General features: G+C 48.5%; 1 protein-coding gene across 4 annotated transcripts in view; it reads left to right on the forward strand.

Annotated features, from left to right (window-relative positions):
* Hip1 (huntingtin interacting protein 1) overlaps positions 1-26531 on the forward strand; it is a 198396-nt gene that overhangs the window by 157601 nt on the left and 14264 nt on the right. For all 4 annotated transcript variants that reach the window (XM_045142989.1, XM_045142990.1, XM_045142992.1 and 1 more), the window contains exons 10-25: positions 1452-1527; positions 1633-1773; positions 5599-5696; positions 7873-7945; positions 8741-8924; positions 11793-11881; positions 13375-13491; positions 14768-14869; positions 15092-15235; positions 16459-16594; positions 17831-17917; positions 20020-20127; positions 20208-20341; positions 23636-23746; positions 25838-25896; positions 26118-26211. In XM_045142989.1, coding sequence (XP_044998924.1) covers positions 1452-1527; positions 1633-1773; positions 5599-5696; positions 7873-7945; positions 8741-8924; positions 11793-11881; positions 13375-13491; positions 14768-14869; positions 15092-15235; positions 16459-16594; positions 17831-17917; positions 20020-20127; positions 20208-20341; positions 23636-23746; positions 25838-25896; positions 26118-26211 — 1753 coding nt within the window. The remainder of the gene's footprint in view (positions 1-1451; positions 1528-1632; positions 1774-5598; positions 5697-7872; positions 7946-8740; positions 8925-11792; positions 11882-13374; positions 13492-14767; positions 14870-15091; positions 15236-16458; positions 16595-17830; positions 17918-20019; positions 20128-20207; positions 20342-23635; positions 23747-25837; positions 25897-26117; positions 26212-26531) is intronic.

A 26531-nucleotide genomic window follows, 5' to 3' on the forward strand; every position in this document is an offset into this window, starting at 1 on the left:
TTTATTCAGCCAGAAGGCTCATCTTTTAAAGTTTTAGGTAGGGGAGGGGTAAGGGGAGTAGAGGGTGAGACAGTAGGGAATCTTCTTGCACAAGGCATGGATCATATGGAAGGGGGTCAGGGTGACCTAGGTGGTGGAAGGTTACAAACTCTTCTTAGCCTCAGGCCAGAGACATTGTGGTTGTTCTGAGAAGTCATAACTCAGGGACCTTGATACTGCAGGCGCAGAGCAGAATGTTTGTTCTTTAGCCAGAATGCAGCGGGGGTGGAGGAGGGGGTAAGGGAAAGATGAAGCATTTCTTAAGGGTGGTCCCCAACAAGACCCTACCTTGAAAAATCACAAAATAAATAAATTAATTAATTAATTTAAAAAAATTTAAAGCCAGGTAGAGTGGCGCATGACTTTAACCCAAGTACTTGGGGAGGCAGAGGTAGGAGGATTGCCTTGAGTTCAAGGCCACCCTGAGACTACATAGTGAATTCCAGGTCAGCCTGGGCTAAAGCGAGACCCTACCTTGAAAAAACAAAACAAAAGGGGGGGGGCAGGCTGGAGAGATGGCTTAGCAGTTAAGGTACTTGCCCGCAAAGCCAAAGGACTTAGGTTCAACTCCCCAGGACCCATGTAAGCCAGATACACAAGGCGGTGCATGCGTCTGGAGTTGGTTTACAGTGGCTGGAGACTGGTGCGCCTGTTTTCTTCTGCCTCTTTCTCTCTCCTTCTCTCTTAAATAAGTAAATAAAAATAAAAACTAAAATGAAGTTATGAAATTTGCAGAAAAATGGATGGACCTGGAAAGGGTTATACTAAGTGAGGTAACCCAGGCCCAGAAAGCCAAGCGCCACATGTTCTCTCTCATATGTGGATCCTAGCTACAGATGATTGGGCTTCTGCGTGAGAAGGAAAATACTTAGTAGCAGAGGCCAGTAAGGTAAAAAGGCAACATAAAGGGTAGAGAAAGGAAGGGAAGAGGATACTTAATAGGTTGATATTGTATATATGTAAGTACAATGATTGAGACGGGGATGTAATATGATGGAGAATGGAATTTCAAAGGGGAAAGTGTCGGGGGGAGAAGGGAGGGAATTACCATGGGATATTTTTTTATAATCATGGAAAATACTATAAAATTTAAAAAAAAAATAAAAGTAAAAAAATAAAAACTAAAGAAAAGAAAACCCCTTGAAGATACACGCAGATTTGTTTCCATTAGGATTCTAAATCTTGCCAAGTAGACAACCAGTCGTTAACTACTCCAAGAGCTAACTGTCTGTGACCTGGGCTGTAACATCACAATTGAATCCTAGAACCATGGAGACCAGCTCCTCAGCAACCTTGTGCCTTTGGGGGGAGGGGTAGGTATTGGGTGGGAACATTAGGGTGCAGTTGCCTTGTCCTCTCCCTGGCACTGGTAACCATACGCAACACCCCTATTACCCTTCTGCACCCCCCAGGTTGAAAGATCTGTTCCACCGTTCCAGCAATCTACAGTACTTCAAGCGACTCATTCAGATCCCCCAGTTACCCGAGGTGAGCACACATACCCGGCCATACCCTGGGCACTGTGGGGACACCTCCCCTACACCCCGGGCCTGGCAGGTAAGCATGGTTTGAGGATGTTTCTCACCTCTTCAGAACCCACCCAACTTCCTACGAGCGTCGGCCCTGTCGGAGCACATCAGCCCCGTGGTGGTGATCCCGGTGGAAGCCTCGTCCCCAGACAGCGAGCCCGTCTTGGAGAAGGATGATCTCATGGACATGGATGCCTCTCAGCAGGTGCAGGCCCTTGGGAGGGATTTCCCCATCCTTGTTTTATTTATTTATTTATTTGAGAGAGAGAGGAAGAGGAAGAGGGAAAGAAAGAATGGGCGTGCCAGGGCCTCCAGCTACTACAAATGAACTCTAGACGCTTGTGCGCCCCCTTGTGCATCTGGCTTATATGGGTCCTGGAGAATCGAACCAGGATTCTTAGGTTTCATAGGCAAATACCTTCCTTAACTGCTAAGCCATTTCCCCAGCCCCATCTTTGTTTTTTGTTTTTTGGTTTTTTTTTTCGAGATAGGGTCTCACTGTAACCCAGGCTGACCTGGAATTCGCTATGGAGTCTCAGGGTGGCCTCGAACTCACAGCACTCCTCCTACCTCTGCCTCCCAAGTGCTGGGATTAAAGGCGTGCACCACCATGCCCAGCTCCATCTTTGGTTTTTTAAAAAATATTTTTATTTATTTATTTGCAAGCATGGAGAGAGATAGAAGACTGAGTGAAACAGCGAGAGAGTGGGCGCATATCAGGGCCTCCAGTCGCTGCGTATGAAGTCCAGATGCCTGTGCCACTGTGCATCTGGCTTTACATGGGCACTGGGGAGTCGAACCAGGGTCTTTAGGCTATGCAGGCAAGTGCCTTAACTTCTGAGCTATCTGTCCAGCCCTTAATTTTTTTTTTTTTTTTTTTTTTTGAGGTAGGGTCTCACTGTCATCCAGGCTGACCTGGAATTCACTATGTAGTCTCAGGCTGCCCTCCAACTCACAGTGATCCTCCTTCCTCTGCCTCCTGAGTGCTGGGATTACAGGCATGCACCACCACGCCTGGCCCTCAATTTTTTTCAAGGCTTTTTTTTTTTTTTTTTTTTTTTGAAGCAGGGTCTTACTCTAGCTCAGGCTGACCTGGCTGGAGTTCACTATGTAGTCTCAGGGTAACCTCAAACTCACTGCGATCCTCCTACCTCTGCCTCCCGAGTGCTGGGATTAAAGGCGTGTGCCACCTTTTTTTTTTTTTTTAATGTTTTTAATATTTTATCTATTTGAAAGAGAGAGAGAGAGAGGGCGCATCAGGGCCTTCAGCCACTGCAAACGAACTCCAGATGCCTGCGCCACTGTGCATCTGGTTTTACATGGGCACTGGGGAGTTGAACCAGGGTCTTTAGGCTATGCAGGCAAGTGCCTTAACTGCTGAGCCATCTCTTCAGCCCTTTTTGTTTTTGTTTTTGTTTTAATTGAATGTGTGTGTGTGAATAGTATGCATGTGTGATCATGTGTGCACGGGCACACGTGTGTATGTGCAGGATAGAGCTTGACAACAGCTCAGGTGTCGTCCTCCGTCACTCTCCTTACTCTCTCACTGAACCCAGAGGTCACTCATTCAGCTAGACTAGGCTAACCAGTGAGTCCCAAAGATTCCTGTCTCCACCTCCCCAGCTCTAGGATTACAGGCGCATGGCACTGCAGCGGGCTTTTACCGGAGTTTTGGGAATCAAACTTGGTTACTTGCCTTGCAAACACTTAACCAATTCCGTTATCTCTCCACTCCCACCCGCCCTTCATTGTTTTGCGATGGATCTCAGGATATTGCCCAGGCTGATCTTAAATTCCTGTGCCCAATCTTCCTGTCCCTGCCTCTGCCTCTAAGATAGCTGGAACTATAGATGCATGCCACCACACCTGGCGTTTGTTGTCTATGTCACCACCAAGGAGGAACCTGAGCCGAGCATCCTTCTCTGTGGTTCCTTGCAGCTCTCAATGGTGGGTCTCAACCAAACCAAGGTAGGATTCTTGAAGCCAGCCATGGTGGCCCATACCTGTATTTCCAACATTTGGGAGGTAGAGGCAGGAGGATAGTCATTCCCAGCTGCTTAGCGAAGTTTGAAGCCAGTCTGGTCTATATGAGAACCTATTTCAACAAAAAAAAGCAGGGCATAGTGATGCACCTTTAATCCTAGCACTTGGGAGGTAGGTAGGAAGATCACCAGGAGTTCAAGGCCACCCTGAGACTACATAGTGAATTCCATGTCAGCCTGGGTTAGAGTGAGACCCTACCTCAAAAAACAAAAACAAAACAAACAAACCAACAAAACAAACCCAGATGTGGTGGTACATGCCTTTAGTGGCTGTGAATTTGAGGAGAGACTGAAGACTATATAATGAATTTCAGGTCAGGCTGGGTAAAGCAAGACCCTACCTTGAAAAAACAACAGTAAAAAGCTGAGCAGAGCTGGGCGTGGTAGTGCATGCCTTTAGTCCCAGCACTCAGGAGGCAGAGGTAGGAGGATCACCATGAGTTTGAGGCCACCCTGAGACTCCATAGTGAATTCCAGGTCAGCCTGGACTAGAGTGAAACCCTACCTTAAAAAAACAAAAATAAATAAATAAAAGGATGGGAAGATGGCTCAGCAGGCAAAAGCCCTTGCCAACAAGCATGAAGGTCTGAAAAGGCTTGAATTTGATCCCTAGCACCCATATATTAAAAGGAAAAGGAAAAAGGAAAGTGTTTTCTCCATACACACACATACACATTTGTACCTCACCCCTGCACAACACACAAGCAAAGAAATAAAAGCAGGGCAGGAGAGGTTGTTCAGTGGTTAAAGGTACTTGCTTGCAAAGTCTGACGTCCTGGGTTTGATTCCCCAGCACCCACGTAAAGCCTGATGTCTCTCCCTCAAATGAATAAATATTTTTATTTTGTTTTAATTTTTTTATTTGAGAGCAACAGACAAAAAGAGAAAGCCAGGGGGTGGGGGGAGAAAGAGCCAGTGCCTCTAGCCATTGCAAAGGAACTCCAGAACAAACTCCAGACGCATGTGCCAACTTGTGCATCTGGCTTACGTGGGTCCTGGGGAATCGAGCCTCGAACCAGAGTCCTTACACTTCACAGGCAACTGTTTAACCGCTAAGCCATCTGTCCAGCCCCTGAATAAATATTTTTAAAGCAAAGAAATATGAGGCTGGAGAAGATAACTCAGCGGTTAAGGCACTTGCCTGAAAGCCTAACAACCCTGGTCCGATTCCCCAGGACCCCCATAAAGCCAAATACACAAAGTAGCACACGCATCTGGAGTTCGTTTGCAATGGTTAGAGAGGCCCTGATGCACCCATTCTGTCTGTCTCTTGCTCTCTCTCTTCTCTTTCTCTTCTTGCAAATGAAAACATAAAAATATTTTTTATAAAATGAAGAAAAGGGCTGGGCGTGGTGGCACACGCCTTTAATCCCAGCACTCGGGAGGCAGAAGTAGGAGGATCACTATGAGTTCGAGCCCACCCTGAGACTACATAGTGAATTCCAGGAGAGCCTGAGCTACAGTGAAAACCTACTCAAAAAATTAATAAAATTAAAATTAAAATTAAAAAAAAGAAAAAGGGCTGGAGAGATGGCTTAGTGATTAAGGTACTTGCCTGCAAAGTCTAACCACCTACGCTCGATTCCCCAGTACCCATGTAAAGCCAGATGCACAAAGAGGTGCATGCATCTGGAGTTCATTTACAGTGGCGAGAGTCCCTGGCACACTCGTTCTCTCTTCTATGTCTATCTGCTTGCAGATAAATAAATAAAATACTTAAAAAAAAAAAAAAAAAAGGCCAGGAGTGGTGGTTCACACCTTTAGTCCCAGCACTTGGGAGGCAGAGGTAGGAGGATCGCCATGAGTTCAAGGTCACCCTGAGACTACATAGTGAATTCCAGGTCAGCCTGGACCAGAGTGAGACCCTACCTCAACCCCCCCCCCAAAAAAAAGAAAAGGGGGATTGTGCATGCCCGTCATTTGACCGCCCGCATGGAATCCTCTGGCTCTCTGACTTGTTCTCTCCCTGTCCCTGTTGGTCACTGCAGAGTTTGTTTGACAACAAGTTTGATGACATCTTCGGCAGCTCACTGAGCAGCGATCCCTTCAATTTCAACAATCAAAACGGTGTAAACAAGGATGAGAAGTGAGTCCAAACTGGGGTGAGGCGCTCCATACAGGGACTCAGTTAGCCACGGTCTGCCATGCAAGAACTACCCCAAGAGACGTTTTCTTTTGGATTCTATTAGCTTTTCTTTAATTAATTGATTTATTTACTTATGTATTGATTTATTTGAGATAAAGAGAGAAAGAGGCAGATAAAGAGAGAACGGGCGCAGCAGAGCCTCCTGCCACGTCAAATGAACTCCAGACATGTGCGCCTCCTTGTGCCTCCGGCTTACATGAGTTCTGGGGAATTGAGCCTCAAACCAGGGTCCTCAGGCCTCACAGGCAGGCGCTTAACCGCTAAGCCATCTCTACAGCCCCTAGCTTTTTTTTTTTTAAATCTATATTCTTTTAAATTTATTTATTTATTTGAGAGAGGTCAATAGAGAGGACAAGAGAGAGAATGGGCACAACAGGTCCTACAGCCGCTGTAAACAAACTCCAGATACATGTGCCACCCTGTACATCTGGCTTATGGGAGTCCTGGGGAATCAAACCTGGGTCCCTTGGCTTTGCAAGCAAGGGCCCTAACCGCTAAGCCATCTCTCCAGCCCTCGGTTAGCTTTTTGAGACTGGATCTCACATCATAGCCCAGTCTGGCATGGAATTCAGGTAATTCTGCCTCTGCCTCCTGAGGGCTAGCATCCAAGCATGAACCTACATGCCAGGCCTTGAAGAGGGATTCATAATAACTAGGCTTCTTGGATTTTAAAAAAGGAAACAAGTCTTAGTGCTGGGAGTATAATTTAGTAGTGGAGCACCTGCCTAGAATCCCCCAATGAGGGCCTGGGGGCGTGGCTCAGTGGTGGAGCTCCTGCCTAGAATCTCCCAGTGAGGGGCTGGAGCCATGGCTCAGTGGCAGAGCTCCTGCCTAGAATCCCCCAGTGAGGGGCTGGGGGTGTGGCTCAGTGGTAGAGCTCCTGCCTAGAATCCCCCAGTGAGGGGCTGGAGCCGTGGCTCAGTGGTAGAGCTCCTGCCTAGAATCCCCCAGTGAAGGGTTGGGAGCGTGTCTCAGCCTGAAGGTATTTGCCTAACATGAGCAAACCCAGTACTGCAAAAAATAAAATTTTTTTAAAAAGAACATTTTGACCCTCAAATATGAGCCCCTTTATTCCCACAAGATCAGTAATTGTGTACCTATGAGTATTAGATTAAAATCTCGTAACACTTAGGTTACAATCAACCCTTAGTATCCAAGAGACCTTATTGCATGACCACCCCACCATGGACACCAAAATCTACAGCCGTGCAAGTTCTGTATATAAAGTTGGATTGGAATAGTTAGTATTTGCATATACCCTATGCACATCCTTCTATATACATGAACTGATTTCTACATGACTTATAAAGCCTGATGGGATGTGAATACAGCTTAAATAGTTCTTTTTCTGTATTTGTGGTTTATTTATTTATTTATTTTCTGGGAGATTGGGTTTGAGGTAGGGTCTCGCTCTAGCACAGGCTGACCTGGAATTCACTATGTAGTCTCAGGGTGGCCTCGAACTCACCACGATCCTCCTACCTCTGCCTTCCAAGTGATGGGCTTAAAGGCGTGCCCCACCACGCCCAGCTTTTTTGTCTGTATGTTTTCCCTCAGGCATTCACTTTTGATTTGCAGTCCATTAACATCATGAGTGTAGGATCTGAAGCTATGAAAGATTGACTGTATAATTTACAGAGTCGATGAATGGTCCCCCGTGAGTACCCTTATCAAAATAGGGCTGGGATTGGCTGTGGTGGTGCACACCTTTCATCCCAGCACTCAGGAGGCAGAGGTAGGAGCATCAGTGTGAGTTCAGGGCCAGCCTCGGACTACAAAGTGAATTCCGTGTTAGCCTGGGCTAGACTGAGACCCCACCTTGAAAAAAAATAAATGTGTGGGGTGCAGCTCATCTGGTGGGTTGACTGACTGCTATGCACGTTCCCAGGGTCTGTCCCCAGCACTACATAAAACCAGATGCGGTGCCACTCCCGTGAGTTCAGCACGCACATTCTTGTGGCCAGAGGATCATCTTTCGCTAGGACGCGTTGTCTTAAGTAAAAAAAAGAACCGTCCCTAACTTAGTACCAACTTTTTCCATCCCTTCCGGATCTCCCCATTAGCGGGGAGGAGGAGGAGAGGCACGGTGGCAGCTAACCCGTTCTTCTCTCCCCAGGGACCACATGATTGAACGCCTGTACAGAGAGATCAGCGGGCTGACGGCGCAGCTGGAGAACGCAAAGACTGAGGTACGCGCCGGGCCATCTGCTCTGCGCATCACCAGCCGGCCACTGACGTTCACAGAACACTCGTGTGCCACGGTGCTGGTTGGTCCCCTTATAAGTCAGCTTAATCAGTAGAGATGCCAAAGGCCGTGAATTCGACTGTCTTCGCATCTACATTAGAATTCATTTCCATAGCTGGGTGTGGTGGTGCACCCTCTTAATCCCAGCACCCAGGAGGCAGTGGTAAGAGGATCATTGGGAGCTCAGGGCCAGTTTGGGACAACACAGTGAGCTCCAGATCAACCTGGGTTAGAGCAAGACCCTACCTTGAGAAACCATCAAAAAGAAAGAAAAATGAATTCATTTCCATGGCACTTGCCTTTAAAGGCCTGACTTATGCCAGGAACCCAGTGGACCTAGAAGTAGCAGTGGTTACCTTTGTCAGGAATCAGTGATACAGAAGACCAATTCTTAGTATAGGGCGTAGCCCAGTGGTAGAGCTCCTGCCTAGAACCCCCCAGTGAGGGGCTGGGGGCGTGGCTCAGTGGTAGAGCTCCTGCCTAGAACCCCCCAGTGAGGGGCTGGGAGCGTGGCTCAGTGGCAGAGCTCCTGCCCCGAATCCCCCAGTGAGGGGCAGGTGTCAAGTTTTCCCGTCCATGGTTTGTTGGATATGTGGGTCAGCAAATCCCAGAAGCCGAGGTCAACTGTCCTGCATCAGTGGGGTAACGCGGTGGGTCCTGCTCAGCCTGCCTGGTCCCGGCACGTGGCCGCAGCAGCAGCAGCACAAGCAGCAGTTCCTCAGCCCCTTGCTTCCCGCAGGGCCAGCGGGGCGTGCTGCAGCTGAAGGGCCGCGTGAGCGAGCTGGAGGCAGAGCTGGCCGAGCAGCAGCACCTGGGGCGTCAGGCCTCTGATGACTGCGAGTTCCTGCGCACGGAGCTGGACGAGCTGAAAAAGCAGCGAGAGGACAAGGAGAAGGCACAGCGGAGTCTGACTGAGATAGAAAGTGAGGGCCCCACGGCCAGGAACCGGCCGTGCATGTGGGAGGGAGCCCGGGGTCTGTACCGGCTCAGGCCAGGGTTACCTCGCGCTGCGTCCTTCCCGAAGTGCTTCCAGACAGCTGGCTCTTATCATCAGATAGAGATAGGTTTGCAAGCAGGGCTCCATCCAAAGCACCCCTTGGCCTAAGGCAACCAGAGGCACAACAGTGAGTGAGGACAGGGCTCCTGTCCTGGCGGAGGGGCCTTCCCTAAGAGACAGGCCTAAGGAGAAAAATCATCATCATCATCAATTCAGAGCCAGGTATGCTGGCATATTCCTTTAATTCCGGCACTTGGGAGGCAGAGGTAGAAGGATCACCATGAGTTTGAGGCCAGCTTGAGACTCCATAGTGAATTCCAGGTCAGTCTGAGCAAGAGTGAGACCCTACCTGGGGGAAGGGGAGCAGGGGGACCATAAATGGCAAAAATACTGCTAATGTCGGGCATGGTGGCACATCCTGTAAGCCCAGCATTCCGGGGGAGAGGCGGGAGGACCAGCAGTTTAAGGTCACCCGTGGCTACTCAGCAAGCTCAAGTCTAGCCTGGGCTGCATGAGATCTTGTATAACCAAAAAGAAATTAAAATCAGGAGCTGGGGAGATGGCTTAGCAGCCAAAGGCACTTGCTTGCAAAGCCTGACGGCCTGGGTTCAATTCCCTAGTACCCGCATAAAGCCAGATGCAATGGGATACAAAGTGATGTGTGGGCCTGGCATTTGTTTTGCAGTGTCAGGAGACCCTTGTGCACACACACACACACACACACACACACACACACACACACAAGTTTTAAATTAATAAAACCTATGTATTCATAAGTGCTGAGGAAGCATCAAGTCATAGAGGAATTTAAATCAGGTGCATTTTTTTTGGCTTAAAAATTTTTTTTTTGTTTATTTTATTTATTTATTTGAGAGCAACAGACAGAGAGAGAGAGAGAGAATGGGCGCGCCAGAGCTTCCAGCCACTGCAAACAAACTCCAGACGCGTGCGCCCCCTTGTGCATCTGGCTAACGTGGGTCCTGGGGAACCGAGCCTCGAACCGGGGTCCTTAGGCTTCACAGGCAAGCTCTTAATAAATCAGGTGCATTCTTAAAAAAAGAAAGAAAGACAAAGACAACTTTTATGCCAGGGTTAGGGGCACCCACCTGTAATTCTAGCACCTGGGAGGCTAAAGCATGAAAATCACAAATTTGATGCCAGCCTAGGCTACAATAGGCAGAGCCTGTCTCAAAACAAAACAAAGCCAGGACTGGGGAGAGGGCTCAGGCTCTAGCATCAGGACCTGAGCCTGGATTCGGCCATGCCCACACATATGCCAGGCATGGTGCCATGTACCTACCTGCATTCCCAGTGCTGGGGAAGTAGAGGCAGGGAGTCCCTAGAGCTCACTGGCTAGTTAGACCAGCTACATCTGTGAGCTCTAGGTTCAGGGAGACCCTGTCTCAAAGAATAATGTAGTCACCGGGCGTGGTGGCGCACGCCTTTAATCCCAGCACTCGGGAAGCAGGGGGTAGAAGGATCTCCACGAGTTTGAAGCCACCCTGAGACTACATAAAGAATTCCAGGTCAGGGCTAGAGAGTTGGCTTAGCGGTTAAGCGCCTGCCTGTGAAGCCTAAGGACCCCGGTTCGAGGCTCGGTTCCCCAGGTCCCACGTTAGCCAGATGCACAAGGGGGCGCACGCGTCTGGAGTTCGTTTGCAGAGGCTGGAAGCCCTGGTGCGCCCATTCTCTCTCTCCCTCTATCTGTCTTTCTCTCTGTGTCTGTCACTCTCAAATAAATAAATAAAATATTAAAAAAAAAAAAAAAGAATTCCAGGTCAGCCTGAGCTAGAGAGAGACCCTACCTAGAAAAACCAAAAAAAAAAATAAAAAACTAAAAAAAGATACCAGTGGATTAAGACACAAGCATGGACCACTGGCCTCCATACACAGGCGTGTGCATGTGCACATGTATTAACACACATGTATGCATGCACATACAAAAAAATTAACCAACCATTGACTTGGAGCCTGGCATGGTGGTACCCACCTACTGGGGGATTGAGATGAAAGAATCATGAGTTTGCCGGGCATGGTGGCTCATGACTTTAATCCCAGCACTCGGGAGGCAAAGGTAGGAGGATCGCCGTGAGTTCAAGGCCACTCTGAGACTCCATAGTGAATTCCAGGTCAGCCTGGGCTAGAGTAAGACCCTACCTCAGAAAAACAACAACAATAAAAGAATGAATGAATGAACCATGAGTTTAAGGCTAACTTGGGCTACATACCAAGACCCTGGTTCAAAAAAAGCCAAAGGTTGGGTTGGAGAGATGGCTTAGTGGTTAAGCGCTTGCCTGTGAAGCCTAAGCACCCTAGTTCGAGGTTCAGTTACCCAGGACGCACGTTAGCCAGATGCACAATGGGGCACACACTTCTGGAGTCTGTTTGCAGTGGCTGGAAGCCCTGGCGCGCCCATTTTCTCAAATAAATAAATAAAAATAAACAAAAATTAAAAATATATATTTAAAAAAGAAAAGCCAAAGGTAGCCAGGAGAGGTGGCACACACCTTTAATCCCAGCACACAGGAGGGAGAGATAGGATCGCCTGAGACTACACAGTGAGTTCCAGGTCAGCCTGGGCTAGAGGGAGACCCCCTACCTTGGGGGGAAAAAAAAATTTGTTTTAAAGCGTCAAAGGGTGACTTCCCAGAGAAGTTTCTATAGGGTATTTTGAGGGACAAAGGGTCTATGCATTGGTGGAAAGAAAACATCTTCTAGGGATCCTGGTTTTCTGGGAAGAAGGCAGGTGGTCCCAGCCAGAGGAGACACCTCACCTTGGACCTTGTCGATGCAGGGAAGGCCCAGGCCAATGAACAGCGATACAGCAAGCTAAAGGAGAAGTACAGTGAACTGGTTCAAAACCACGCTGGCCTGCTGCGGAAGGTATGACCTTTGACCCCTCGCCACCATCCCCCCCCCCACTCTACAGTACAGGGAGAAATCAGTCTGCACCTCGGGTTTCTCCAAGAATTACTTCCCATCTGAATTGAGCATGGTTGTGCATGCCTGTTATCCCATTGTTCGGGAGGCAGAGGCAAGAAGATTGTGAGTTTGAGCCAGCGGGCCTATCCCTATTTCAGTGAAATAAATACAAAGTAAAGTGAGGAGCCGCACGTGGTGGCACAGGCTTTTAATCCCAGCACTCGGGGAGGCAGAGGTAGGGGATAGTCATGAATTTGAGGCCACCCTGAGACTACATAGTGAATTTCAGGTCAGCCTGGGCCAGAGTGAGACCCTACCTCGAAAAACCAAAAAAAAAAAAAGTAAAGTGAGGTATACTGGCTCACACCTCGAATCCCAGAATTTGGGAGGAAAGAGGTTTCTAAGAGTGTAAGGTTAGACTGGACTAATACAGTGAGTTCCAGTACAGAGTGAGACTTTATCACAAAAAAAAGGAAAAGAAAAGAAAATACCAGGGCTGGAGAGCTGGCTTAGATGCTACAAAGCCTAACGACCTGGGTTTGATTTCCCAGTGCCCACATACAGCTGGATGCACTAACTGGTGCATGCATCTGGAATTTGCTAGCAGCATCTAGAGGCCCTGGTACTCCCATTCATTCTCTCTCTCTCCTTGCAAATAAATAAACTTTTTTTTCTTTTTTGGTGGGGGGCTTCAAGGTAGGGTCTTTCTCTCTAGTCCAGTCTGATCTGAAATTCACTATGTAGTGTCAGGGTGGCCTTGAACTCACAGCGAACCACCTACCTCTGCCTCCCAGGTACAGAAATTAAAGGTGTGTGCCACCATATCTGGCTAAATAAAACTTTTTTTTAAATAGTCTTTTTTTTTTTTTTATCGTATCTGAGAGAGAGAATGTGTACACCAGGGCACATACCTTAACTGCTAAGCCATATGTCCAGCCAAAAAACTTTTTAAGAAAAAAAGAAAGAAACTACCAAACCAAACAAATATATGTTATTTATGTAAATAGTTGAAAGTTCAGCATTGAAAGTTATAGCTTGAAAAGGCCTGGTATGGCATCACACGCCTTTAATCCCAGTACTTGGAAGGCAGAGATAGGAGGATCACTGTGAATTCAAAGCCACCCTGAGACTGATAGTGAATTCCAGGTCAGCTTGGACTACAGTGAGACCCTACCTCAAAAAAAAAAAAATGTTATAGCTTGAAGCCGGGAGTTCAAGGCCAGCCTAGGACTATAGAGTGAGTTCCAGGTAAGCCTGGGTTAAAGTAAGACCCTGCCATGATAAACAAATAACAAAAAAGTTATAGCTTGATTCTGGCTTTCATCCAGCTAGAAAAAGAATCCTGTGTTTGCCCCCCTGCCCCTCAGAAGTCTGACAAGGATAGTTCGTTCTGGAAGGGAGATGCCCTTTACGCCTGAGAGATGTCCACTCAAGACACTCTTCTTCCCTTATAGAATGCAGAGGTGACTAAACAGTTGTCCACGGCCAGGCAAGCCCAGGTGGATTTGGAAAGAGAGAAAAAAGAGCTGGAAGATTCCTTCGAGCGCATAACTGACCAGGTCCAGCGGAAGGTGAGCAGGAGGAGACTCATGGAGGCTGGAGAGAGGGCTTAGCAGTTAAGGCACTTGCCTGCAAAACCAAAAGACCCAGGTTCAATTCCCCAGGACTCATGTAAGCCAAATGAACAAGGGGACACATGTGTCTGCAGTTCATTTGCAATGGCTGGAGGCCCTGGCGTGCCCATTCTCTCCCTCCCTTCTTCTCTCTCTCTACCTCTTCTCTTTCTCATAAATAAATAAATAAATAAAATATTGCTGGGCGTGATGGTGCACGCCTTTAATCCCAGCTCTTGGGAGGCAGAGGTAGAAGGATCGCTGTGAGTTCGAGGCCACCCTGAGACTACATAGTGGATTCCAGGTCATTCTGAACTAGAGTGAAATTCTACCTTGAAAAACCGAAAAATTTTTTAAAAAATTAAACAAAAAAGAAGGAAAAAGCCAGGTGTGGTGGCACACGCCTTTAATCCCAGCACTTGGGAGGCAGAGGTAGGAGGATCACTGTGAGTTCGAGGCTACCCTGAGACTACATAGTGAATTACAGGTCAGCGTGGGCTACAGTGAGACCCTACCTCAAAAAAATAAATAAATACATAAATAAGGATGCAGTACTCTATATAAATAAAGACGGCTCAGTGGATAAGGCACTTACCACTCAAGCTTGAGATGCGTTCAGAGACATGAATGCCAAGTGGATGTGGTGGCCTATCTATAATCCTAGTGCTGAGGAGGTAGAGAGAGCGGATCCCCAGGCAATCTGGCTAGCTAGTCTAACTGAGTTTTCAAGCTCTGGGGTCTAGTTAGAGACCTGTCTCAAAAAAATAAAAGTGGCCCAGCGTGGTAGAGCACACCTTCGATCCCAGCACTAAGGAGGCAGAGGTAGGAGGGTTGTCATGAGTTTGAAGCCAGCTTGGGACTATATACAGTGAGACCCAGGTCAGCCTGGGCTAGAGTGAGAGAGACCCTGCCTTGAAAAAAGTAAAATAATACTGCTAGTAATAATTAATAATACAATAATAATAAGATGGAGAGTGATCGAGTAAGGTGCACACACGTGCATTCCTGTACACCTAAAATAAACTACGTGAGATAGAAAGTCATCCATACCACATGGGAGCTTGCCTACCTCCGCTCCCCCTGCCCCGGTCCCCCCCCCCCCATTGTAACAGACCCAGTGGTGTATACAGTCTCCATTGATAGCTGGGGAGCGTTTATATTTGTATATTCCTATATTTGCATATTCTGCTGTTCCCACCCGGGTCAGAAACCTTGTGTTTTACTTGTCTTTCAGACCCAAGAGCAGCAGGACGTTGTGGAGAGCTTGAAGCAAGAACTTGCCACCAGTAGACAGGAGCTGCAGGTTCTCCATAGCAACCTGGAAACCTCTGCCCAGGTGAGCTTCTCCAGGCTCCCGTCCCTTGGGTGCCCCTCACATCCTGTCCGCGACCAAACTGACCCCATCTGTGACTCCCCACTTACTCAGGGCCAGTGAGAGTGGCATCAGAAGAGATCTCACCCCCTGCTCTTTGGGGCCGGGAGGTGGGCTTGGACCTCTGGAAAAGGGACAGTTTCATTCACCCAGCATCTCTGTACGCCTGTGTGGTCGCCATTGCAGACAGAAGCCAGGTGGGTGACGCAGATTGCGGAACTAGAGAAGGAACGAGAAGGCTTGGCGACTGTCGCAATTCACCGAGAGGAGGAATTATCGGCCCTGCGAGAGCAGCTGGAATGCACCCAGATCAAACTGGCCAGTGCCCAGGCAAGTAATGGAAACCCACTGAGATACCAGTGGGCCTTGGCATGTGTGTGGAAGCCAGAGGAGGGGTGCTGTGAAGGGTTCATGACCTTCGGCTGCACTGCCAAGGCCTTCTATAGGCATGGCTCTGAATGCCAGCCAGTGAGCAAGAGCCAAGAACTAAGTCGGGTGGTCGTGGTGCCGCACATCATGAGTTTGAGGCCATCCCTGAGACTACATAGTGAATTCCAGGGCAGCCTCGGCCACAGTGAGACCCTTCCTAAAAAACCAAACCAACAAAAAGCCAAGCGTGGTGGCGCACGCCTTTAATCCCAGCACTCGGGAGGCAGAGGTAGGAAGATTGCCGGAAATTCGAGGCCGCCCTGAGACTACATAGTGAATTCCAGGTCAGCCTGGGCTAGAGCAAGACCCTACCTCAAAAACAAAATAAAACAAAGCCAAGAACTAGTCAGGCGTGGTGGTGCACACCTTTATTCCCAGCACTTGGGAGGCAGAGGTAGGAGGATAACTGTGAGTTCAAGCCCAGCCTGGGACTATAGAGTGAGTTCCAGGTCAGTTTGGGGCTAGACTAAGACCCTTCCTAAAAAAAAAAAAAAAAAAAAAGCCAAGAGGGCTGGAGAGATGGCTTAGTGGTTAAGGTGCTTGCCTGTGAAGCCTAAGGACCCATGTTTGACTCTGTAGATCCCACGTTAGCCAGACGCACAACGGTGAGGCAAGCACAAGGTTGCACATGCTCACTAGGTGGCACAAGCGTCTGGAGTTCAATTGAGGCCCTGGCATGCCAATTCTCATTCTCTCTTTCTGAAATAAACTTTTTTAATTATTTAAAAAAAAAAACTTCAAACCCATCAAGGGGTTATTAGGGTTGATTTGGTCAGAGCTTTCATGACTTAATGGCCTCTGGAAATGCCCTCACAGACACACCCAGAGGTGTGGCCTACTAATATCCTAGGCATATATTATATATTAATCCAGTCAAGATGACAAGATTAGTCATCAGGTACTTTGGCTTCCACCCTAGGAGTGGATCCATCTCATAGCCTCCCAAGGTCAGCTGTCACACCTCTGGACAGGTATTTTTTCTTACCTTGAGCTGACCTGCTTGGACCTCAGAAGTGTCAGCGTGAGCTGACTAGCCAGGAACCCCAGTGTGCTCCTAGGTGGACGTTGCTTGGGGTGCATTACGGGCTCCACGGCAGACTCTCCCCTTCCTGGGCTATTTCTAGGAATCTGTGTCCCAGCTTGCAGAGGACCAGCGGAAAATGCTACTGGTAAGATCCAGGGAGGCTGCAGAGCAGGTGATTCAGGAGGCGCTGAGCCAGCTGGAGGAGCCCGCCCTCATCAGCTGTGCGGGATCTGCAGGTACTCCTCCACCTGTTCTGCCCACAGTGCTCCCCATTGGCACAAATCGCCCTGGCACATAGACCAGAGGCTGTCTGCCCAGCTGGATGCCAGAGCCCCATGCTCTGTCAATTAAATTGGCATGTCTGGCTCAGGGCCTGAGCAGTCGTGTCTTCTATAGCCCTGCTGGCGTGATAGGCACTGCGTTAGTCAGCTTGTTAGTTACTTCTACGTTGCTGTGACCACAGTACCTGGCAGGAGCCACGTGGGGAGGGAGATTTATGTTGGCTCGCGGAAGGCAACACTGAGCAGTTCGGTTCGTGGCGGCGGGAGTGTGTGCAGGAGGCTGTTCACGTCATGGTGGATCCAGAAGCAGAGAACAAGATAGGAAGTGAGTGAGGCTAGCCTATACCCCCTTGCACCTGGGTGCTGTGACACACTTGGTCCAGCTGTACCTCACTGCCCCCCCCCCAAGTTTTCAGAGCCTCCCCAGGTAGTATACCCAGCTGGAGAGCAAGCATTCCACACATGAGCTCATGGAAGCCCTTCAGAGTCAAACCCTAATAGTCGGTCATGCAGCAAGCAGAACCCTGAAGCAATCTTGAAGTAAAATGGATTCTGGGACTGGAGAGGTGATGGCTGAGCAGTTAAAGGCGCAGGCTTGCTTGCCAAGCCTGAAAGCCTGACAACCCAGGTTCGATTCCCTCAGTACCCACGTAAAGCCAGATACACAAAGGTGGTGCATGTGTCTGGAATTTGTTTACAGCAGTAGGAGGCCTTCCTTGGCGGTACACCCGTACTCACTTTCTTTCTGTCTGCCTCTTTTTCTCTCAATATTTTTTTTTTAATTAAAAGGGATTTTTGAGGTGTAGAAGCTATGGCTGTGCCAGGAGGCCTCATAAGGCATAGAGTAAACCAAGCATGTTGGCACAGACCCATAATCCAAGCACTCAGGAGACTGAGGCAGAATGATCTCTCAAGTTCAAGGCTAGCAGGGACTACATAGAACATTCAAGACCAACCTGGGCTTCAGGGTGAGACTTTGTCTCAAAAAAAATTAAAAACAAGTCAGGTGTGGTGATGCACTCAGGAGGCAGGGCTAGGAGAATCACCATGAGTTCAAGGACACCCTGAGACTATATAGTGAATTCCAGGTCAGCCTGAGCTAGAGACCCGACCTCGAAAAACAAAACAAACAACAACAACAAAAAAGCCATGAGAACCCTTGCTGAGATTCTGCTGTCTTCTCTCTCACAGATCACCTTCTCTCCAAGGTCAAGTCTGTTTCCAGCTGCCTCGAGCAACTGGAAAAGAACCACAGCCAGTATCTGGCCTGCCCAGAAGGTAAGGGGGGCACACACAAAAAAGGGGGGACTGGAGAGATGGCTTAGCCGTTAAGGCACTTACCTGTAAAGCCAAAGGACCCAGGTTCAGTTCCCCAGAACCCATGTAAGCCAGATGCACAAGGTAGTGCATGTATCTGGAATTCGTTTGCAGTGGCTGGAGGCCCTAGTGCATCCACTCTTTATCTGCCTCTCTGTCTGTCCTTCTCTGTCAAATAAATAATAAATAAATAAAATATTTAAAAATAAAAATAAAAAAAAGTAAAAAGTGAACCATGGGCTATGTCACTGAGGGCAGCCGGATGGGGTTCAAAGCTGCTCAGGTCCAGCTGGGAAGATGGCTCAGGGGGTCAAAGCACTGGCTGAGGGACTGAGCTCAGATTCCAGGCACCACCAGCAACGCTGGGTGGAGAGACGCATTCCTGTGTAATCTTTGGCACTCAGGAGACAGAGACAGGCTGATCCCTGGGACCAGCTGGCAAGCTACACTAAGCAAGTCAGAGGACTCCAGGTTCAGTGAGAGACACTGTTCAGTAAAGAATGTGGAGAGTGATTGAGAAGACACTGTCTGTGGACCTCAGTCCTCTATGCACATGCATACATATGTGCACACACATGCCCAGACACACACATACAAAAGAGAAAGATAGACAGAAAAGCCTAAGATGTAGTCTGTTGAGGTATTGAATGCCTATAGTCTTAGCACCACAGAAGAAAGGGGGGAAAAAACAAAACAAACCCTAATACAACAAAGCTCAAGTCTCTGGATGGAGCTCGGTAGCAGAGCCTAGTATGCGCGAAGCTCTGACTTCCATCCCCAGCACCCATAAAACAGGCATGGAGGAGGATTGGAAGTTCAAGGTCATTCTCAGCTACATAGCAAGTTCAAGGCAAGCCTGGACTATGTGAGATCCTATCTCAAAAAAATAAAATAAAGTTGGGCTAGAGAGATCGCCCAGCGGCAAAGGCACTTGCCTGCAAAGCCTAAGGATCCAGGTTCAGTTCCCCAGTACACACGTAAAGCCAGATGCACTAGGTGGCGCATGCATCTTGAATTCCAATTATAGTCACTAGAGACCCTGGCATGCCCATTCTCTATTTATCTGATATTCTCTCTCCCTCCCTCTCTCCCTCTCTCTCTCTCTCGCTCTGTTTCAAATAAATAAATAAGATACTAAAAATAAATAAATAAATAGGGCTGGAGAGATGACTTAGCGGTTAAGGCACTTGCCTGCAAAGCCTAAGGTCTCCTGTTGCATTCTCCAGATCCCATATAGAAAAGCATGCAATGTCATGCATGCCCACAAGGGGGCGCACACGCCTGGAGTTCGTTCACAGTGGTTGAAAGGCTCTGGTGTGCCCATTCTCTCTCAATAGATAGATAGACAGACAGACAGACAGACAGACAAATAGATAAGTAAATGAAGAGGCTGGAGAGATGGCTCAGAAGTTACTATGTTTGTCTGCAAAGCTTAGGGATCAACTTTGATTCCCCAGTACACACATAAAGCCAGATGCACAAGGTGGCGCATGCTTCTAGAGTCCATTTGCAGTGGCTGAGGTCATGGCGCACCCGTTCTCTCTCTCTCCCTCTCTTTCCCAAATAAGTAAATAAAAATAAAAGTATTAAAAATACAAATAAAAAATTAAGTACAAAAATGGCAAGAGTAAATAAATACATAAAAATAAAGGTGGGCATGGTGGCGCACACCTTTAATCCCAGTACTTGGAAGGCAGAGGTAGGAGGATCGCCATGTGTTCGAGGCCACCTTGACACTACATAATGAATTCTAGGTCAGCCTGGGCTAGAGCGAGACCCTATCTTGAAAAGACAAAATAAATAGTTGGGCGTGGTGGCACACACCTTTAATCCCAGCATTCAGGAGGCAGAGGTAGAAGGATCCCTGTGAGTTTGAGGCCAACCTGGGACTGCAGTGTGAGCTCCAGGTCAGCATGGGCCAGGTGAGAGCCTCCCTCAACCAAAACAAACAAACAGTAAATACATGTTGGAACTCAAATGCAGGAACAGCGACAGATTCCTGCGTACCAAGGAAAGTGTATGTATAACTCCGCAGCTAAGGCTGTCCTTCTTACTCTCTGCAGACATCGGTGGGCTTCTGCACTCCATGACCCTGCTGGTCCACTTGACCAGTGACACCATCATTCAGGGGAGCAGCACCAGCCTCCGGGCCCCACCAGAGCCTGCAGACTGTGAGTACTGAGGTGGGGTGGGCCACTGCTGAACACCGGGGAGCAGCAGGCACTTAAATGTCTGTGTCCTGTGTCCCCAGCTCTGACCGAGGCCTGTAGGCACTTTGGCAGGGAGACCTTGGCCTATCTGTCCTCCCTGGAAGAGGGAGCCACAGAGAACCCCAACTGCACGGCCATGAGGAACTGTCTCAGCAAGATCAAGGCCATTGGCGAGGTATTTTTGGTGATTTTCTTTTCTTTTCTTTTCTTTTTTTTTTTTTTCTAGCCTGGGCTGACTTGGAATTCACTATATAATCTCAGGGTGGTCTCGAACTCTTGGCTCTCCTACTATCTCTGCTTCCCAAGTGCTGGGACTAAAGTGTGCACCACCACACCCGGCCCTGGTCTTTAGACTTTTTAAATTATTTAAATGTTCTAGATATTAATCCCCTATCAGATGTTTAGCTAATAAAGATTTTCTCTTATTCTTTTTTTTTGTTTTGTTTTTGGTTTTTGGTTTTTGAGGTAGGGTCTCACTCTAGCCTAGGCTGACCTGGAATTCACTATGGAGTCTCAGGGTGGCCTCAAACTCACGGCGATCCTCCTACCTCTGCCTCCCAAGTGCTGGGATGAAAGGCATGCGCCACCACGCCCGGCTCATTCTTTTTTAATATAATATTTATTAATTCATTTGCCAGCAGAGAGAGGTGGGGGGGAGAGACAGGCAGAGAGAATGGACACACCAGGGCCTCTGCACTCCAGGAGACTGCATGAGGGAGATCAGAGACTAGGAAGCCAGTTGGGGCCCCTAATATCCATCCTGCCACCTCCAAGACCCCAGAGCCACTGGTCTCACCATTGCTACCAAAGGAAAGGATAGGTAGTTCCCTCGTTTGCTTATGTATTCATTTATTTATTTAAGAGAGAGAGAGAGAGAGAATGGGCACGCCAGGGCCTCCAGCCACTGCAGACAAACTCCAGACGCATGCACTCCCTTGTGCATCTGGCTTTACGTGGGTCCTGGAGAATCGAACCGGGATCCTTTGGCTTTGCAGGCAAACGCTTTAACTGCTAACCATCCCTGCGTCCCAGTTCCCTCATTTTCGTGTCAGCCAACACTTAATATGGACACAGACATCAGAGTGTTCTTGCTCATTCCATAAAGTTGGTGTGTGTGTCTGGTATGCAAGTACTGGCATTTAGGTGGTCATGTAAATGCAAAAAATACCTGAGCATGAGGGCTGGCGAGGTGGCTCAGTCAGTAGAGGGCTGCCTGGCGTGCACAGAGCTCTGGGATCGATCTCCAGCACCACAGAAACCCAATGTGGTGATGCACGTCTGACTGAGCAGCAGGTGGGAGGCGGAAGCTTGAAGATCAGAAATTTAAGGCCGTTGTTAGCTACTTGGTGTGTTCAAGTCAAACATGGCTTACATGAGACCCTGTTTCAAAAAAAAAAGTGGGGGGGTTGGAGAATGGCTTAGCAGTTAAGGTGCTTGCCTGTGAAGCCTAAGGGCCCAAGTTCAATTCTCATGTCAGCCAGATGCACATGGTGGCGCATGCATCTGGAGTTCTTTTGCACTGGCTGGATACCCTGGTGTGCCCATACTCAAATTCTCTCTCTCTCTCTCTCTCTCTTTCTCTCTCTCTCTCTCTGTCTGTCTCAAAATGGATATTTTTTTTTAATTAAAAAAAAAAAAAAAACAGGACTGGAGAGATGGCTTAGTAGTTAAGGCACTTGCCTGTGAAGCCAAAGGACCCAAGTTCGATTCCTCAGAACCCACGTCAGCCAGATGCACATGGTGGCACATGGGTCTGGAGTTCATTTGCAGTGAGTGGCTAGAGGCCCTAGCGATCTCATTCTCTCTCTATTTGCCTATTTGTCTCTCTCTCATAAATAAATAATCTTTAAATATTAATTTTTTTTAATTTTTATTTATTTATTTGAAAGTGACAGACACAGAGAGAAAGACAGATAGAGGGAGAGAGAGAGAATGGGCGCGCCAGGGCTTCCAGCCTCTGCAAACGAACTCCAGACGCGTGCGCCCCCTTGTGCATCTGGCTAACGTGGGACCTGGGGAACCGAGCCTCAAACCGGGGTCCTTAGGCTTCACAGGCAAGCGCTTAACCGCTACGCCATCTCTCCAGCCCAATAAATAATCTTTAAAAACAAAACCAGGAGGGGTAGCACACACCTTTAATCCCAGCATTTGGGAGGCAGAGGTAGGAAGAGTGCCCTGATTTCAAGGCCAGCCTGAAACTACATGGTGAATTCCAGGTCAGCCTGAGCTACAGTAAGACCCTACCTCAAAAAAAAAAAGGTGAGGCTGGAGAGATGGCTCAGCAGTTAAAGGCACTTACTTGCAAAGCCTGATGCCTGGGTCCAGTTCTCCAGACCCACATAAAGCAAAACGAGCAAAGTAGCATATGCATCCAGAGTTTGTTTGCAGTGGTAAGAGGCCCTGGCATTCATAGTTTCTCTTGCTATCTCTTTCTGCCTATTATTCTTTCTGTCTCAAATAAATAAATAAAATGTATAAAATAATTATAGCTGGGTATGGTAGCACATGCCTTTAATCCCCATACTTGGAGGGAAAGTTTAGGAGGATCGCCATGACTTCGAGCCCACCCTGACACTACAGAGTGAATTCCAGGTCAGCCTGAGCTAGAGTGAGACCCTATTCGAAAAACCAAAAAAGAAAAAGAAAAATCAACTCCCAGCCGGGCATGGGGGTGCACGCCTTTAATCCCAGCACTGGGGAAGCTGAGGAGAAGGATTGTTCTGAGTTTGAGGCCATCCTGATACTACATAGTGAATTCCAGGTCAGCCTGGGCTAGAGCGAGACCCTACCTTGAAAAACAACAAAGACTGGAGAGATGGCTTAGTGGTTAAGGCGCTTGCCTAAGGACCCATGTTTTACTTTCAAGATCCCACCTTAGCCACACACACAAAGGTGAGGCAAGCACTAGGTCACACATGACCACTAGGTGGCGTAAGCATCTGGAGTTCGATTTCAGTGATTGAGGCCCTGGCGCACCAGTTTGCTCTCTCTCCTCTCTGTCTCGGTCACTCTAAAAAATAGAAAGAAAGAAAGAAAAGAAAAGCCGGGCATGGTGGCGCACGCCTTTAATCCCAGCACTTGGGAGGCAGAAATAATAGGATCGCCATGAGTTCGAGGTCAGCCTGAGACTACGTAGTGAATTCCAGGTCAGCCTGGGCTAGAGTGAGACCCTACCTCAGAAAACAAAAGAAAAAAAATCTTCCCATTATCAAGTATAATTGATAGGTGCAAATAAGAAGTTGGGACCCCAGCAACTGCATCTTAATGGCTCTGTAGGGTTGTGGCTGGTGGCGTCCCAGAAGGACGTGGTTCTGAGTGTGCCGAGCAGGAAGAGGCATGAGGTCCCAACACTCACAGCATGGCTTAAAGGACTTGACAGGGTCTGTGGTCAAAGCCTTATCCACGGTTCCCATGCACGGGCCGAGAGAAAGGCAGCGTGTTATTTCAACCTCTGCAATGTGGTTCACAGGAATTGCTGCCCAGGGGCCTGGACATCAAACAGGAGGAGCTGGGGGACCTGGTGGACAAGGAGATGGCTGCCACTTCGGCTGCCATTGAAGCCGCCACTGCCCGGATTGAGGTGAGAGAAATCTTTGCCATCGTCTAGTCACCCACTCACTGTCTCATTGCATCCAACCAAAAGCAGCTGATGGGAGGGAAGTGGTTTGTTTGTTTTTTTTCCTGGCTTACAGTCTTACAGGGCTTACAGGGTTCAAGGGGAAGCTTCATGATGACAGGGCATGAGCGGAGGCGGGACATCAGCTCTGTCACAGCAGGTGGAAGACAGCAGCAGGACAGTGACCTGAACTCTAGCAAAGGGGAGCTGCCTGTAACACCTCTAAGCGCCCCCCCCCACAACACACCTCCTCCAGCAAGGCTCCACCTCCCAAATTGCCACCAGCTGTCAGTCTACCAAGCATTCAAAATACATTCGTTGGGCTGGAGAGATGGCTTAGCGGTTAAGCGCTTGCCTGTGAAGCCTATGGACCCCGGTTCGAGGCTCGGTTCCCCAGGTCCCACGTTAGCCAGATGCACAAGGGGGTGCACGCGTCTGGAGTTCGTTTGCAGAGGCTGGAAGCCCTGGCGCGCCCATTCTCTCTCTCTCCCTCTATCTGTCTTTCTCTCTGTGTCTGTCGCTCTCAAATAAATAAATAAAAAAAATTAAAAAAAAATACATTCGTTTATGGGAGACTCCTAATTACCCAATTCAAACCACCACAATCTTCTATAGTAATGCTCTCATAGCTATTTTCCAAAGCATGTCTTAGTCCCCCATAAAAGAAATCAGAGGGGCCTGGAGAGATGCCTTAGCAGTTACGGCGTTTGCCTGCAAAGCCAAAGGACCCAGGTTCAAATCTCCTGGTCCCACATAAGCCAGATGCACAAGGTGGGGCACGCATCTGGAATTCATTTGCAGTGGCTGGAGGCCCTGGCATGCCCATTCTCTCTCTTTCTCAAATAAAGAAATAAAATATATTTTTAAAAAAAGAAAGAAAGAGAAAAATTAGAGGGCCAGTCATAGTGGCACATGCCTTTAATCCCAGTACTCAGAAGGCAGAGGTAGGAGGATCTCCTTGAGTTCAAGGCCACTCTGAGAATCAGAGTGAATTCCATAGCAGCCTGAGCTAGAGTGAGAGACCCTACCTCGAAAAACCAAAAAATAAAAAAATGAGACCACATAGTGAGTTTCAGGTCAGCCTGGGCTAGAGTGAGAGCCTACTTGAAAAACCACCAAAAAAAAAAAAAAAAAGAAAGAAAAGAAAAGAAAGGAAGAAAAAAGAAAAAGAAAAAGTCAGAACTAGGGCTGGAGAGATGGTTAAGGCGCTTGCCTGCAAAGCCAAAGGACCCAGGTTCATTTCCCCAGGACCCATGTAAAGCCAGATGCACAAAGGAGCACTTGCATCTGGAGTTTGTTTGCAGTGGCTGGAAGCTGCAGCATGCCCATTCTCTGTGTCTATCTCTCATCCCTCTATCTCTCTCTGCTTGCTAATAAATAAATAAAAATATTGAGGAAAAACAAAACAGCCATTTCCAGAATCCTCTAGTGAGAGGCTGCGGCGTGTCTCAGGAGTCGAGTAACTGCTAGAAGCCCTTTGTGAAGGGCTCTGAGCATGGCTTGACGGTGGAGCACCCGCATAAGCATGTGGCCCTGGGTTCAATTCCTAGTATCATGAAAAGAAAGGGAAGGAGGGGCTGGAGGGACGGCTTAGCAGTTGAGGCCCTTGTCTGTAAAGCCAAAGGACCCAGGTTCAATTCCTCAGGACCCACGAAAGTCAGATGCACAAAGTGGTGCATGCTTCTGGAGTTTGTTGGAGGCCCTAGTGCGCCCATTCTCTATGTCTGTCTCTATCCTCTCTTTCTTCTCTCCCTCTCTGCAAAAAGAAAGGGAAGAAGGATGGAAGGAAGAAAGGCCATCCTTTTGTTTATTTATTTATTTGAGAGAGACAAAAGTGGGGGAGAGAGAATGTGCACACCAGGGCCTCCAGCCTTTGCAAAAGAACTTCAGACGCATGCACCACCTTGTGCATCTGGCTTAGGTGGGTCCTGGGGAATTGAAATGAGGTCCTTTGGCTTTGTAGGCAAGTGCCTTCACCGCTAAGCCATCTCTCCAGCCCTTACTTTTGTATTTTATTTGTTTTCTCTTTTCCAAAATCAAACTTCCTTTTCACAGGAAATGCTCAGCAAATCCCGAGCTGGAGACACAGGAGTCAAGTTGGAGGTGAACGAAAGGTCAGTGTGATCCAGGTGGCGTAGGTAAGTGGGATCCCTACAGATCACATCCACAGGAGCGCGTGGATCCTCCCTCACCAGCCCTCCTTGAGCATCATTGAGCAACCTCAGCGCCTTCTCCGCCCCATGCCCATCACAGTTTGCCTGGCTTAGGAGTGAGAAAGAGAAGGGTCCTCCCGCCTCTTGGTCCCCGGGGCCCTGACCGATTTTGGTTTCCACAGGATCCTGGGCTCCTGTACCAGCTTGATGCAAGCCATCCAGGTCCTGGTGGTGGCCTCCAAGGACCTCCAGAGGGAGATCGTGGAGAGCGGCAGGGTAAGCATGGTGGTGACAAGGGCCCCTGGCTGGAACTGGGGTTAGCTAACCCCACGCACACTGAAGTCCAGCCGAGCTGAGATCACGTCCTGCCCGCATCAAGGGCAGAGCTGCCGCTCTCGTGGACTTTAGCAGACACTCTGGGAAACCGCAGGCCCTGGTGGTGGCTCTCTCAGGAGAACTTAGCCATGGCTTCGGGCACTGGAAGCCAGGCAGACTTGCTATGGAAACCTTGTTGACAGCTGAGAGCGCCAGGAGACTGGGCAGATCTTGAGGGCAAACCTGGTATCGCTGTCCTTCAGGATGTGGGGGCCTGCTTC

Source organism: Jaculus jaculus, chromosome 2, assembly GCF_020740685.1.
Source record: "Jaculus jaculus isolate mJacJac1 chromosome 2, mJacJac1.mat.Y.cur, whole genome shotgun sequence".
Classification (NCBI taxonomy): domain Eukaryota; kingdom Metazoa; phylum Chordata; class Mammalia; order Rodentia; family Dipodidae; genus Jaculus; species Jaculus jaculus.